Source organism: Biomphalaria glabrata, chromosome 4, assembly GCF_947242115.1.
Source record: "Biomphalaria glabrata chromosome 4, xgBioGlab47.1, whole genome shotgun sequence".
Classification (NCBI taxonomy): domain Eukaryota; kingdom Metazoa; phylum Mollusca; class Gastropoda; family Planorbidae; genus Biomphalaria; species Biomphalaria glabrata.
The window spans coordinates 8,900,576-8,917,102 of record NC_074714.1 but is presented as its reverse complement, the minus strand read 5'-3'; the positions used below and the strand labels follow the sequence as shown (position 1 = coordinate 8,917,102).

General features: G+C 32.7%; 1 protein-coding gene across 3 annotated transcripts; it reads right to left on the bottom strand.

Moving 5' to 3' along the window:
* Window positions 1-152: 152 nt before the first annotated feature.
* Window positions 153-16,133, bottom strand: LOC106051624 (4-hydroxybenzoate polyprenyltransferase, mitochondrial-like). Of its 3 annotated transcripts, none has more exons than XM_056026679.1 (8): window positions 16,028-16,133; window positions 14,956-15,560; window positions 14,618-14,784; window positions 12,199-12,320; window positions 10,536-10,621; window positions 6,705-6,838; window positions 3,543-3,731; window positions 153-2,770 (listed from the first exon to the last, which is right to left on the bottom strand). In XM_056026679.1, the coding sequence occupies exons 2-8, from the start codon at window positions 15,539-15,541 to the stop codon at window positions 2,603-2,605; spliced, it is 1,452 nt and encodes a 483-aa protein (XP_055882654.1). In that variant the 5' UTR covers window positions 15,542-15,560; window positions 16,028-16,133; the 3' UTR covers window positions 153-2,602. The 3 variants fall into 3 exon arrangements, with proteins under 3 accessions (XP_055882654.1, XP_055882655.1, XP_055882653.1); XM_056026680.1 differs by lacking the exon at window positions 6,705-6,838 and adding an exon at window positions 8,819-8,949 and having other exon boundaries at window positions 16,038-16,124; XM_056026678.1 differs by having other exon boundaries at window positions 16,038-16,124.
* Window positions 16,134-16,527: the final 394 nt, after the last annotated feature.

The following is a 16,527-nucleotide window of genomic DNA, read 5'->3' as shown; positions in this document are numbered from 1 at the left end:
CTAACAAATAAACTTGTTACTATAACATTTGTCTGTGTGTTTGTGTACATGAGTGTATGTATCACCTGTTTGTACAAGCTTTTGATGAACATGCATACATTGAACTTTATTGCATTCAAAATAAATAGCAATCATGCATCAAATTTTTCTAGTCAGAAAAAGAAAGCAAAACTAGCAATAGGATCAATAAGTTTTAATAATCATAACATTTTAAATTATAATCTTTCAGCAGTAGCAGCTGAGTTTTATTTTATAGTTCAATTAGATTTATGAAGACCTCAACCTCATGCACACTGGCATTTACATTTTCTCTTAGAAATTACAGACATTTCTTCAAAAAGAATATACTCTTAGGTTCTAGACCTGTTCATGTTAACCAGAGACCTAAAACTCTGCTAAGTCATTGGTTTTCCTGACTGATTCAGGCTACCCATTCCATGCTTTGTTCGCAATAGGGAAGAAGGGAGTACCATACTTGTAAACATTTGTCCTAGCATATGAAATAATGTGATTATGAAATGTGCCGTAATCTTGTCTATTTTTGATCATTTAATTGATAGTTATGGTTATGTGCAACATTACTTTTTATTTTTTCTGGTGCATAGCCAGACAATTGGAGAAGACATAATACTATATATATATATATACTATACTATAGTCACTATAATAATTAAATCAGCTCAAGTGAACAAAGTCGTGTTAATAGAATGAAGTTACTCTGATAGTGACTAACCAAGTTATGAATACAGTAGATCAACAGTCCATTAGCATTATCGCAACTAAAACAAAATAAGACCCATGAATAAAAATGAATTTGAAAATAAAGACATGAGAGCACCAATGGTACCATTGAAATTGAACACAAATGTTTCCGAAGAACTTTGTCAAACGCCTGAGAACACCACAAAAGATATTCGAGTTAAAAGCAACCAAAAAATTCATCTGTAATTTGTATTCTAAGAGTGGATATTTAAAAAAGAAAAAAAGGTGTCGGTTCTAAGAGACATTGGCTCAAAGGTCATAGATGTGAAAAGTAGTTTTATCTATAATAGATACTGATTATAAGACATGATTAAATTACATTAGATTGATGCAGAAATTAAAAGTTACTCATTTGCATGTGCTTATTTAGATATATTATAATCGATGAGGAAGTATTTAGTGGAATTATTTTATGATCCACTGATAGATCTTGTTATAGGAAATGTTGACAATGCAACAGAAGAAATAAATACAGCAGCAATAATAAAATTAATGTCTGAAATAATCCCATCATGAATTTATCATGGCATCAGAGTATAAATCTGACACTTGCTCAGTTATGGGAAAAGTCAAGTTGAAGCTAGTGAAGAACAGAGGAAGGGTTTCTTACAAAAATATCTATGGTTTGCCTTTCAGACAGTACACAAATTTTAACCCTTCAAATGTGATTGAGTCCAAGACTGGTTCTGGTCAAAAGCAATATCCTTCAGAGTTGCTGGCGATGAAAAGCTCTCAGCAGGAACACCCACATAGAAAGAGAAATACATGGCAGTGAAATTTGGAAACAGTTGGGCAAGATGTTGGAGAGACTGGAAGAAACTGGTTGGTGGCCTATGCCCCAGACATGACCAATGGCAGAAACTCATCTCTGGGGGTTACCCAATTGTTACATTTTGTATGAGGATGTCAGAACTAAGATTGAACAGCATTTGAGCTGACCTGAAGCCCTTTTTTTTCAGACAGCCAACCAGAGAGCTCATTAAAGCAATCCAACCATTTCAAAGAATGAGCATGAACGTAAAGGGAGCTCTCACTTGTGTTTCATAAAACAGATATCTCTTACCATTACACCATCCAGTCATTATCCTGCACTTCAACTAACAGAACACCAAATGAAGTAGTTCTAGTTGACCTGTCCTTCTGAAAAAGAACATTAGATTCTCTAAGTATGGACATACTCAGAGAAGAAAAAGACTTAGGAACATTCAACTTTGCATGTTGGCATCATAATGCCTCAAAGGTAGAGAGGAAACAGTTTCATTACAAATTACAAGGGAGGAACACAACATGAAAAAGAAGTTGAATCAGAACTGAACAGAGCTTTATATTGACAGCTCCGTCCAAACAATCAGTCAGCTGATCATACAATAGCTGAAGGAATCACTGCAACCACAGAAAACATAGATATTAACTAAAATTTCAAATGTTTTACTAATATTGTCACTTGACATTTTACAAGCTTTTTGATTTAACTATTTCCAATGTCTTTTTTTTTTACTAGCATTACTATTATTATTAAGCATTTTCTTGTAAATAATTAAAAAATAATGATTTCTCAGTATTTTATTATACTCATAAATCAGTCTACAAACTATAACCAATGCTACCCAACAAGCTACATGTGGTATGCGCTTCTTTTGAACCCCCACTTGCTTCTATCCCCTGGATGTAATAATGTTCATTCTGAAGGAATGTCTGAAACATATTAAAAAAACAAACAACATTTACACCTCATCTACATCACAAAAATTCTTCCTAAATTACATTTAAACTGTCTCTAAAAAATTGGCAAAAATCACAGTGACCTTGTAAGGAACCAATGTCGCCAGCACAAGTCATTTTATATGTCAGTGATCACTGCCACATCCTTGGGCTCTTTCTCAACATTCTCTTTAGGCTTGAGGAGATTGGAGAAGATAATCCCAAGGAACATGACTGCACCAAGATAAAAGTTTCCACGAAAAGCTTTGGCACATTCATCAGCATTATCCAATCGAACTGTATACAACTGTCAGGAGGAGACAATACAAGTTTATTAGACTTGAATACTAAGGTTAATTAAAAGATCATTTCATCTTTCAAAAATAAAATTATTTCCTCTTTCTTTACATTTTATTTCAGCGTCCTTCAATTATAAAAGGGATACAATTGAAATGAATGCCTAGACATTGCCTATAGTCAGAATGGAGTCGCCCACACATCATTTCCTCTCAAGCTGATGTGTACAAAAGAAACACTTTGGGAATAAAGGTGTAGCAGGTTCCTTTGAGTCATTGGCTTCAGATTTTTCTTCAGGGTCGACTACCAAAATCTTCCCCACCTCAAGGCAGCAAATGTTTGGATTCCGAGTTTACCTTCCCATAGGTGGGTAGGCAGCCAAGGCTAACAAGTACATCCTGACTGAAGCTTACTGGTTTACACATTTAGGTTATAGTGCACAACTAATCCAAGAAAACTTCCAGTTTTTAAAAACTGACAGTGAGTTAATGTTCTTCCCATTAAAAAAAAGATGATAATTATATAATTTTAATGTTCTGTGTAAGTCTTCATTTAGTGAAGTCTTTTCAATATTTCATAAGTTATGCAACATTTGATAAGGTATGTGAAGTCATAAAAGAGTCATTAGTGTGATGTCATTGTTGAGTGAGATATCTCTATAAAAAATAATTTTAAAAAAAATGTATTTGACTAAAAAAGGAGGCACTATATTTCTAAAGGAATAGCAGACTCTGTGAACATAACTGTGACGTAATCAAATGAAAGGCATTCAATCGTGCTACCTGTTGGGCAAGTCGAAGTGCTGTGATTCCAACTGCAGTGTAGTAAGGCCATGTCATGTCACACATGAACCCTGTGGCAGTCAAACCAGCAGTCATCCCTGTTGTAAATGCAACCATCCAGGGCTTGGTCTGCTCGCCCAGTCGTATGGCGGTGGACTTCACCCCAATCAGCATGTCATCATACTTATCCTTTAAAAGAAAAAGTGTGAAAACTTTACAAAAAAAAGTATATGTACTGGTAATTAAAAATCAGCTATCGAAAATCTTGAAATAAATACAATAATGAACTTTTAGTTTGAAATGACATTGAACAAGCTGCTTGATAATTTAAAAAAGTAATGGGAAGGTTTATAAATATCAATGTTCTACCTCAAGCCACTGTCCCAACAATGAGAGATGTGACAACACAAGTAGAAAACAAAATACTGATTCTTTTAAGTGCTTTTTTTGTATACACCTGTATGATCATGTAGTTCCTTGTATATGAATTATACAATACATGTAATATATTCTCTCGTTTTATCAAGTAGTTCTGTTTATATAAGGTATAATATATGTTCACTCTGTTGATGCACAGTGTTTTAACAGATGCAATTATTTTTTTTCTTTTGACATTATTAAAAAGCAACAGAGAACAAGAAAGATATAAGAAATACTTTAAAAAAAAAAAAAGTTTATGTTAAGTGTAATTAGTTTGAATTAGTCGTGTAATTAAATTTGTAATACATCTAGACTAGCAATAACAAATAAAATATTTTTACTAATAGTTTTTGGTAACACAATTTCATGCTTTTATATTTCTCAATGCGCTATGGCCAAATCACTTGTTTGGACCAATTGGGAAGGGTTAGGGTGAATGTAAATGTTACAGTGATCGCTTTTTAAATGCATTTTAAGAGGAAAAAATTTGAACTCAAGGGCCCAAGCCTTCTCTAGCCAATACACTAACCACTGTGCCAGGAAAGTGCTTATAAAAATACAAGATTTTATAGTTATCTATTGTTAGTTTCAACCTTTTAAGCGACAACCTAATTCTCTGAGCAAAGTATTAAGGGGACTTTTTCAACTTAAGCCACCACATCTGTCAAGTAAAATTTCTCTCACTTGTTTGATTCCAAACAAAATAATAAATTATCAATAATTAATCAACTGATTTGTTAATTTATTTTTTTTAAATTGTTTCTTGTTATAATGTGTATAAACTATTGACCAGACAGACAGAGCTGCTAATATTTCAACTCCACTGGTTAAATAGTTGACTTGAGAACAGGAAGCAAGTACAGTTAGCAGCTTAAGAATACAATGAATACAAGCTTTTGAAGATTTTTTGTTTCATTTTTTTATAACAAATATTTCAGAAAAGAAATAACTTCTCTATCTAGATGCCTAAGATATTGAACAATAAACAATGACATATGGCTATGTGGCTCTTGTGTTCGCTGCCTAGATTCAAGAATAATATTTGATAGCAAGGGTTTTTGGAAGGTCAAATAATATTATTCTAGAGCTCTCTCTCCTTAGTTGAATGAGCTAACCCACCCACCCACCCCAAAAAAAAAAAAAAAAAGCAACATGCTCCAATTATCAGTTAAGACACCAGTGAAAAAGTTTAACAAAATATTCCTTCATTTCTTTTCTACACAATATAAATGGGTCTACAAAATCTGGTGGTTTATCAATGTCTAAATGGTCTATTGAAAACAGGTCATAATGCAAGAGTTTGGAGTCATTTTTTCCACAGACCAAGTTACTATTGACTCACCATACATATACTGGGTACAACTATGTGCATAACAATATTTTTTAATCTACATTTTAGGTGTTTTTAATTTTCAGAAGGGCAAGTGACAAATTTCCTTTAAAAAAATATGTAGCGCGAGCTAGAGAGTTTAATAATATAGATCTAATATTAATACTAGGGGGCTTGCTGGACTGTTATTCGGTCATCTTGATGGTCCTGGGTTGATACCCTGCCCACTGGCATTCCCCCCCCCCCCCCCCCCCGGTCATCCTGCGGGAGGTTTGGACTAGGAAGTATATTATCTTCAACTCTAAAGTAACATCCGAAACATGTCAAACATTTGACAAACATTTTACTTCTTTTTTTTTTTTAATACTTGTGTGTTACTGGGTTGTTGTTTTTTCTTTTCAAAAATTGTTTATGTAAAGAAAGTAAAATACAATATTAAATGACAGACGTTTGTATCACATGTAATATGTTAATTGTGATTTCTTTAAGTTTTATATACATGTTTATAACACAGTGTACATGTACATGTTTATAACATACAGGGCCTGTGTACTTGTACAAACACAGATTTTTAGTATGTCTATTATCTTGCTAAATAGTGAAATCCCTAAACTACATTTTAAGTTTAAGATACAGGACACACAAACACACACACAATAGTGTGAATGAGAGCCTATAAAACATTTCTGATCCCTACAGACCAACAATCTACTCATATGTTAGATTCTTTAGCCTTTTTGTGTATGTCATATAGATGAAAACTAAAACAATTTGCCTGGTAGTATGGGTTATAATTATAGTTGAGAATTAAAATGGTTATATAGATTTAGATGTGGCTCACATTTCTAGATATTAATGATTCTGAATAAAATAAAGGTTAATAGTTGTTTTTTTTAAGTGCTTGGTTGGTTAATATATATTTTATTGGCTAATTTAGTGGCCTAGGTCTATGTAGCCAATTAATATCAGTTAATAAGATTATAAGCGATTACAATAAAACAACACAAATAAGATAGTTAACAAAAATAAAGAAATAAATATATAAACTAAGGAAAATAATAATCTAATGAAGGAAAAAATATTTGGACACACATTTGAACATCTTTTTTTACAATATGTACCAAAAAATTATGGTCCACTGATAAAATTAACACAATGACCCATACGACCTTATTGAAAACCAAATCTATTTTAAGCACGTGTGTTTACATACATACAGTACTTTGGCCTCTTTATCTCTTTAACACTCAGCAAGGGAGACAACTTTAAAATAAACCTTGAATTCTTGCTTTAAGATTTAAGGCCCTTTTAAGCTTCAACACTATATTTTAAAAATATCAACATCAAACAGAAATCCACAATGTTTATGTGGTAAATGTGCTGAAGTTGTTATATCTATCGCTGGTTCTTACCTGATGAGCATAGATTGTATCATAAACAAGAGTCCACAATATACTGGAAAAATACAGGGTCAGACATATCTGCCAGTCTACTGTGCCCCTGACTGCTGCCCACCCCAATAGGGCACCATAATTGAAGGCGAAGCCTGGAAGAACGACAGCTGACCTTAATGACAAGTCTTATTGCATAAAACCTCCAGGACAGAATTTTTATTTATGTGGGGGGGGTAGTCTTTTATCTGCCTGGTTCAATCTTGTGTTACAGCCTACAAAATGTTCCTAGCCTGTAAAAGGAAAATGCTTGTGAAAACTCATCACTGGTACATGCAGTCATGTTTCATGTGGACAATTCTATGGGGTTGAGGATCAAGAGGAATTAGGCAGAAAAAAAAAAACATGGGCTAGAAGATAATTGCCTGTAATCTCAGAAGTTTTAATTTTTTGGAATGACAAAGATAATATAAATTTGCAAAAAGAAATAAAGAAGTTACCTTTAAAAGTGTAAAAAAAATATAATAGTAATAGTTAAATCCTAAATGCTAATGTTATGTAACTTCAATTGAAAAAAACAACATTTTATGTAAACATTTTAGGAAAAAGGTATTTTAAAATGTTTCTGGTAATAGTTCGATTTGAGAATAATATTATCCCTCACGTTCTGACAAAAAAACAGATTTAAGCACTATGGTGGACCAGAATTTAAACACGTCTAAAACAGCACAAAGCATATCAACCATACAGCATTCATTCGGCTGTTACTTTGTGTGAACTAGAGGCTAACGTGTGTCCAAGAAAAACTGAATTTTTTCTATATAAAAAAAAGATAAATAAATGAAAATATTTTTAAAACATAAACACACAAAGAAACTAAAAACAAAACATCTACACAAGATTTTTCTGTAAAAGGTTAAAACAGGAATGTACTATAAGTGCATGCAAACACAAAAGTCTAGGAGACAGGAAGTACTGGGGTATATAAACACAACAGTTAGCAAAGATCAAATCTGTGAGCCACACAGCCATATATTGAAGATTTATTGTCCTTATTTTGTAATCTATTTTGTATAGGCTTGTATTATTAACAATACATTGCTCCTAGCACACTGCTAACAACTAAGATGTGCTTTCAGCAGTCCAAGCAAACAAATCATTTGATATTATCTCTTTATAGGAAAAATGCTAATATAAGAAAAGACTAAAATTGTGGTAAAAAGAAGCAAAATTGTGCAAAATAGAAAAGCAGCAGGGTAAGAGAAGACGTTGTTTGGTAGAAGTCTATCAAAAGTTGCAGTTGGTAGATAAAATTGTGTTCATAAATCCAAATGTTCATTCTAGCTACAGAGAAAGGTCAAGAGAATTTTTTTTTTAAAGTGTTTTTTTTTAGATTATGCTGATGTTTGACTTTTTACAATATAGACAGATTACCCCCCCCCCCCCCCGATCACATAGAAATTGGTTTGTCCTTGTCAAATGACAGGCTGATACATCACATGCTAAGTGAGGTATGTTATTTGCCTAACAATGACCTGCCTATTGACAAGTACATCCTCTACTTAATGCCAGACATGCCCATGCCTGATGGTACATTCTCTGCTTTTAGGCAGGTGTGTCCATGCCTGACATTACATTTCCTGCTTTTAGACAGGTATGTCTATGCCTGACATTACATTCCCTGCTTTTAGACAGGTATGTCTATGCCTGACATTACATTCCCTGCTTTTAGACAGGAATGTCCATGCCTGACATTATATTCTCTGCTTTTAGGCAGGTATGTCCATGCCTGACATTACATTTCCTGCTTTTAGACAGGTATGTCCATGCCTGACATTACATTCCCTGCTTTTAGACAGGAATGCCCATGCCTGACATTATATTTTCCCTGCTTTTAGACAGGTATGTCTATGCCTGACATTACATTCCCTGCTTTTAGACAGGAATGTCCATTCCTGACATTACATTCCCTGCTTTTAGACAGGAATGTCCATGCCTGACATTACATTCCCTGCTTTTAGACAGGAATGTCCATGCCTGACATTATATTTTTCCCTGCTTGTAGAGAGACAAGTTTCCTATCCAAAAACAACTCCCACCAAGTGTATCCCCTGTCTACCACTAACTGCATGTACCTGGTGTGAGTACACTGTGTCATATACAATGGTGTACGTGGTACAGGCCAGGTACAAGATCAAACCAGGCAGCTCTAATGAACCTCGGAGTGCAGACCACGCCAGCAGGACACCCCAGTTAAGAGTAAGCCCTGTAATTGAATAAAGCTGTCAAATCTGGAAAAACTAAAAATGTTGAGCCTGTTTATTTGTACATGCTTCGTCCTGGAGATTTCATTAAATTTTCATACATTGCTTTAATTTGATAAGCATAATAACTAGATTAAATTGAATTAAATGTCAGGCTTTTAAAAAAACTTGTATATGTAGATTAATGAAACAAAACAAAAAAGGTATAGATTATAATATTCATGTAAAATAGAATTTTGTTATGTATGTATCTGTTAAATAAAATGATTAATTAAGATTTTTTTTTCATAATTAAATTTCAAATAAAACTAGAATTGTTAATCTGTTAATCTTGCAAGATAAATGCAATATTAATACTTTAGGATTGAAAATAATTGAGACATTTGAAAACAAATTTGAATTTCATTTAGTAATTATATGTAAATAAAAATTCCAGCAAAAATACAATGTAAATGTTTTGCATGTTTGGGATGTTCCTTCAGAATTGAAGATTATTACATCCTAGCCCAAACCTCCAGCAGAATGATGGTGGGTAAGGTTCAAACATGAGACCACTGAGATGACAGTCTGGAGCAGCACACAACACATGATCAGATTTGATAGCTTTTGTCTAAGTTTGTTGTTTTTTTTCCCTCCTATAATGACCCTCTACCTCACTTTTTTTTTTGTACTACGACACACACACACTAAGCTATCTCTGTTCTTTTGGATAGGCAATAGTAGCCATTACTTTGGTCAACAAAATGTTGCAAATTAGAGAATATAGTACTGGTATTTAATAACATTTTCTGATATTAATTTATTACAAGGTTCTAATTTTTTTCTTATAGTATTTGTTAATATTTATTACATGTGTAATTAGTCCAATTGGGTTCTACTAAACTTCGCAGCACCAAATTTTTACTCCTGGATGTCTATTGACTGCATGTTAGATATTAATTCCCCTTGCTAATAAAGCTTTCATCCTTTTAACAAATTTCCCTTTAGGCTGGGGTATATAGGTTGATCTATTCATCTGCTACAAATGGCAATAAAGAGATATTTACACTTTGATGTTTTCTTTAATTAGAATCTGTAAGCTTATCTGTCATCTTTCAAAGAAATATGTACTAAATAGCATCTAAACACAGTTTTTCTTATCTATCCAAGATAATCACAAGCTTATCTATAAGAAAGAAGGCTATTTTTATATATCTTAGCTATCAGCTTTTGTGTGCGAACATGTCAAAATATGCTGTATATTCAATGGGGACAATTAGAAGTGAACAAATATTTATTAAAACTTAACTTTTTTTTAAACAGTCTAAAATCTATAAATTATTTCATCATATTCAACTAATTTACATGAAGACTAAAAAAAACATTTCAAAAGTATTTCAATTTCTGTTCTGTGATGTATTTTGATGACCAACTCTTGATACAAAATCAATTCATTCATTGATTCAGGATGGTGCTGAGTGTTTGTAGCAATTTTTTTCCCGTTAGGCACAGTTTATATCATGACATGCCCATCAACCCTTACTATTTGAAAGATAAATTAAATTGTCTTTGTCACAAGTTATTATTCACATAGCTATTTGTAACCTACCTAACATTATCTGTGGCCAATAGGTGAATCTCTTACACAGTGGGTACACTATCACTAGCCCCATGGAGGCTACTCCCAGATAAATACTGTCAAATAAAGAAGAGTTTATTGTAAAACCATGACACACTAAACAGCTATATCCTTTCAATGTCTACTTAGGACTGTTCCTCCATGCATACAACCCTAGTCTTAAAAGCAAGACATTAGAACCTGCTGGAAAAACAACCTCTTTCTTCCATAAGACAATTCTCATTTAAAAAAAAAAAAAGCAAAGCAGCATGAATGAAACTAATTAGGTAACTTCCATCTATTAATACTTTACACTGCACTATTGGTAATATGTTTTGGTCCACAAAATGTGTGTACTTATTTGAGGTACATAAACTTTTAACTCTGTTGTATTGTTTAGGGAAATGGCTGTGTTGGTGTTGTGTAGCTTTGTTCCTCTTGTGCACCAATTCTTTTCAATACACAAATTTGGGACACACCATGACACACTTTTATATACACAAATTTGGGACACACCATGATACACTGTGTTTAAGTAATAAATCCTAGAGCTGTTGGCTGTATTTCAGTAAGTGTGAGACTCTTGGGGCAGCATTGCATTTCTTTTCTAATTGTTAAACCTATTTTTTTTTAATTGTTCTTCTGTTGATCTGTTCAATTCACCACTATCCTTTCAGTAAAGTGGAAAACACATGGTCATTTATCTCTATTTATTCTAGAGACCAATTCTTAGAGAAAGTTCTGAGATCCTGCCATCCTAATTGAAGTTGTGTGAGGATGAAAGTATCATTGACTTGTTGGTCAGCTGTTGGCGTGATATGGTAAGTTGTAGAGAATAATAGATATCTATATATTAATACTAGTATTGTTTGCAATGTTGTTTAACTTGATATGCTATTAATTTATGTAGTTTAGTGAATCAACTTCACTCTAAATAGATCTATATATTAATACTAGTATTGTTTGCAATGTTGTTTAACTTAATATGCTATTAATTTATGTAGTTTAGTGAATCAACTTCACTGTAAAATATCTCATTAAATAAAATCATCAGTTTATGTTTGGGAACCAGAAAGCCATGAGACAGATCCTGAAAGAATGGTAATCACATATTAAAGATTTTAACTACTTTTGGTCTATTGTAAAATTCTTTTCTTAAAGCTATTAGCAAGTCCAGCAAACTAAAGGGGCACAAACTGAAGGCAATATACATGAGAAATAAAAAGATGGTTAACATTTTCAATTGTGGACTCATTAATATTTAAATGATTATCATTAGACTGTTTTATGACTTCAGTGTTGGTACATGTATATAAATTAATTTTGATTTTGTAAAAAAAAAATAAGCTCTACTTCTTGTATAGATGTTGTTGAGAATCGCAAACTTTCTCTTTACATAAAAACTAATCATAAACTGATGGAAGTGTGTATTTCATTTCTTAGTCTAAAAAATATTTAACATTTGTAGTGACAGTAATATCAAACCCCCAAGCCCTATGTGTAATGTAATATTAAAATAAAATATTAAATGTTTTCATAAAATGATTAGTAACTTACAAGTTTTAAATTCAACCCACATGTTGTTGTTCGTTGTTATTACTAATTACTAACTGTGTAATCTTACATCTTTAGCAAGATCAATTATTTGGACTACCTGTATGTGTTCAGCTGCAGTAAGATGGCAAGGGCACAGGACAGTTGAGTCCCCAAGAAGACAAGTGCTTGGAAATAAGTCAACTCCCCTGAAGCTAATGGCCTTGCTTTTGTTCTGGCGACCTGGGCATAATCAATGACAAGAACTACATAAGAAGAAGTAATAAGAGTTTAAAATTCTGAACAGGAATATAAAAAACACAAACATCACTGTGCCCTTAAACGTTATAAACTGTGTTGCTTTATAAATATCATATATATATATTCATTTTGTATAGTTGATGATATTGATAATAAGGAGTGCCTCTAAAATTGTTGAAACTTAACTCTTTCTCTCCGTAATTATTTTCCACGTTCTGACTAAATTATTAATTTAATCTGATTGTAGTGCACTAACAGGTTATAATTAAAATGGTATAACTTTTTTTTTACAATCATAGAATAATGCTTTTGATATTGAATTAAAGGAAAATGAATGTTCTTTTTAGATATTACAAAATCAAGTGTATAAATTGAAGAGATTTTTTTTTTTGCTTTATGAAAAGTAAAAATGAAAATCTGAAAATTCACCAATGGACAACAAAAAATGTAATCCAAGTCACATAAGATCATTTCTATTTCAAACTGAATAAAATGCTATTGTTTTATAATCCTTATACATATTTTCATGAAATAGAACTGGCACTCAAACAATAAAAAAAACTCATAGAGTACAAAACTGGAGCACATAATCCAAGGTCACCACCAGAGAAAATGTATGAGAAAAAAACAACTTGCAACATTAAGTTCCAGTAAGACAATAATTACACTGTACATGATATAATTCAAATAAAAGTGATTAATTGCTATTTACATAGTGTTTGCCTGATCAAAAAACAACTTCCATGTAGTAACTGCGGTATTTAAAACAATCCATATGGATGTGCGGCAGGTAACAACGAGTCTAATCCCATCATTGTGGTCATGGCCAGAAGTTTATAAATTTCATTGTTTGAAACTGGTTTCCATTTTGTAAAAATGGATGTCATGTGTGCTGGAGTGTTGTTTTTTTTTATTATGTTGACTGCATCAAAAAGATTATCAACTATTGCGGAATCTAGTAGAGTAAAAAAACAGTCAAGCTCAGTTGACTCAGAATTGAGTAAGTTCATGTTGACACCTGTATAATGTATATACTACATTGGCTGAAGTAGATCTAGCTAGATTTACTGGAAGGAATAAATCTAAACTTGCTTTCTGTTTTAGTACCCATCTCTGCATTTTTCAAACTTGTTGAAACAGGCCTAGATCTAGATGTATTCTTTGTGTTAATATGTTTAGTTTTAGGAGGGGGCGTGGCAGGTTCATCAGCAGATTAATTCAGATTCAGATCTAGATTGTCTAGAATCTAGATCTAACACTGACACTAGAACTATCACTATCACTATGAACAGATAAAACAAAACCACTGTTCTTATATAATACAGACGTTACTTCAAAAAAGAAGATGATTACGTCCTACGCGTCATGCATTTAGTCATGCAAATTAACCAATGACTTAAATTCTGCCAAAACACTGGTTTTCCTGGCTAGCTCAGGCAACCCATTCCATGCTCTAATAGCACTAGGGAAGAAGGAGTATTTGTACAAATTTGTCCTAGCATATGGGACGAGGAATGTGACTGTTATCTGAATCAGTAATGTTTCTTTCTTACTTATTGATCCAAATATAATTTAGATCTACAAGTTTTAGTAGATCGACCTCCAGATGGGCCGGGCTCCATTTCCATTTTAACACACAAACAAACAAAAAAAGACGACTTTCAAAATGCTCTGTAATATTAAAACCATGTTGAAGGAAGTAAACAGAGTACTATTCTGCATGCGGAAATCACGTAGATTTAGAATATAAGCATTTAAAATTATTAACCAAGAATAGGAACGAAACAAAGATGTTTAAATGCACCGACGGCAATATCCTCACTTAATCGACTTTAAAGAAAAAAATCTACGATATCGTCCCTTAGGAGAGAAAGAGTTAAACACTGCAGAAAAATTTGCTATTTTGTTCTTTGATAACATACTAGTAAAGATCAACACACATAAACAGGCTAATAGCAATTATGGTTTATTTGCTTTTCACTCAAGCATACATTTTATACATTTTTTTAACTTTTAAAATCAGACTAAAATTGGAAGTTTGGAATTTACTGACAGTTTCAAGGGTTTAGTAAGGTTTCTTTGAAATGTCTTTGAAAAATAGTGTTTTTAAATTAATACTGTTAAATATTTCAATTTAACAGTTATAACTAGAATATATATAGTCCTATACATACAATCTTTTTAACTTTGTCAGAGTGAGGGCAGCAGATTATAGAATTTATTTTTGCAGAAGATGCTCTAAATTCAGTTCACCAAAGATAAAAAAAAAATAATCTTACCTTCTTATCAAAGTCTTTATCCCACATATCATTGATAATACATCCAGCTCCTCTCATAAAAAAAGCACCTGCACCAAATAGCGATAGTAATTTCAAATCTGGCATACATCCTGGCGGTGCTGCTAAAGCAATACTCCAAGTACATGGCCAGTACAATAACCACGTGCCTGCACAACCATAAAAGCAATCATAGATTATTAAACATAATTGAATTTCTGGACTCAGTATTTCAAAGAAATGTTTACACTGTAGAAAAAAAAAGTTAAAAAAATATTGAAGTTTAAGAGTAAGAAAAAAAAATGCAGCAAACTATTTTTAGTTGTACTGAAATATCTTACCTATTGGTTTGTCAAATCTAATCAGCCTGAGGTAAGGTTGCAAAGAATGAGGTGAAGAGTCCAAGATGAACTTAGTTGTTGAAAAATTAAATGATTTGACTGCCTGCAATGTGCCTTGTTGCCGCACTTGCTGCGAAGAGCTCGGTGCAAGATCCTCTGCGTCATTACTGGGTTTTAATGCCGTCCATTGCTCTGGGGAGCTTAAATGAAAATGGGAACTGGGAACAACTAAATTGGTTGAAGTCTGAAGGACATTTGTAACACATGCTGTATTGAGAACAGAGACTGATGTAGTCTGTTTTTCTGAAATCCTAACTGAATGTTTCAAGTATGACCATGTCATGGAATGTTGTCCTGTGATTATCCTTGCATGATTAGATGGTTGAAGCAGCACATGAGAACGTCTCCTATTGATTCTCAACAAATGATTTTTAGAAAAAGTACTTGCACATTTACAGCATGGGAAATGCCTCAGCGAAGCCTGAAGATTTCCTGTAAGGCTAGTAGTATTCATGACTTTTGAGCTGAATAATGAAATAATGTTTCTTGACTTGGGATGGCACTGAGATAAGATTGGCATTGACATATTTACTGTTGTACAAGTTCTTTCATGTGAAGAAAAAAAAATAGTATAGTATAAGCAACAGGTGAAAAAAAGAATATTAAACTAGAAGAGATAAACATTAAGAACATTAACTCTGAATAATAGAATAACAAACCTATGTAATAGAGCAATAACTCTGATTTTAAACAATATTTTTAATATTAAATTAATGAATATATGGTCATGGACAATTTTTAGCGTTTGAAATAGTTATAGATACTCAGTGATACTGACTTCAAATTTAGATCTATAGTACTAGTAGTAGTAGTGATTCTAGTCTAGTCAGTATCCTGAGTATCTAGTAGTACACTAGTACTATTAGTATTACTAGTATTACTACTAGTGATAAGTAGTGTAGAGTGAAAAGTGTGTAGTCTCAGTCTGTACATCTAGATCTACACTACTTATTACTATGTAAAAACTAGCCTAGAGCTTTTAGAGTCTAGATCTAGACTTAGGTAGATCTACCTTGCCTTACTTAGATCTAGTTTATGCTTATAAATCTTATCTCTCTGTCTATAAAAGTTTGATTTTCATTCCTATCTGGCAGAATGTCAAGGCCACGGCATTGCTCTGGACAAGGTTAGGGTTAAGTCACAGACCTATACAAGTAATGAATAAACTTTAATATTGATCTATAGGTCCTATAGGTAGATCTATATGCGTTATTAATTTTTAAATTTCCGTGCCTTAAAAACGATGAACACTGCTAGTTTTCTTTTTGCCCCCAAAATAAAGTTATTAATCTAACCCAAAAATGTACCACCTTATCATATTTAAAGAAAAAATTATTAGTGAAAAAAAGGGGGAGTCAATACGTATATGGCTGGGACCTTGCGATTACAGTATTGCCGTCCTCTTTTCACATCGCATTATTCGGAGACCTTGGCCTTCACATGTTGTTCTCACACAGACTGCATAATGGGCATAAAACAACAACACGTAAACCATACTTCATACTTTCTTAT

Excerpts from the sequence above, each read along its gene's own strand:
- LOC106051624 (XM_056026679.1), bottom strand. The coding sequence starts at position 15,541 with ATGTCAATGCCAATCTTATCTCAGTGCCATCCCAAGTCAAGAAACATT. Across the intron at positions 10,622-12,198 it reads CTGCAGCTGAACACATACAG|TATTTATCTGGGAGTAGCCT; the intron begins GTAGTCCAAATA and ends TTTATTTGACAG. Across the intron at positions 6,839-10,535 it reads TTGGCCACAGATAATGTTAG|GCTTCGCCTTCAATTATGGT; the intron begins GTAGGTTACAAA and ends TCGTTCTTCCAG.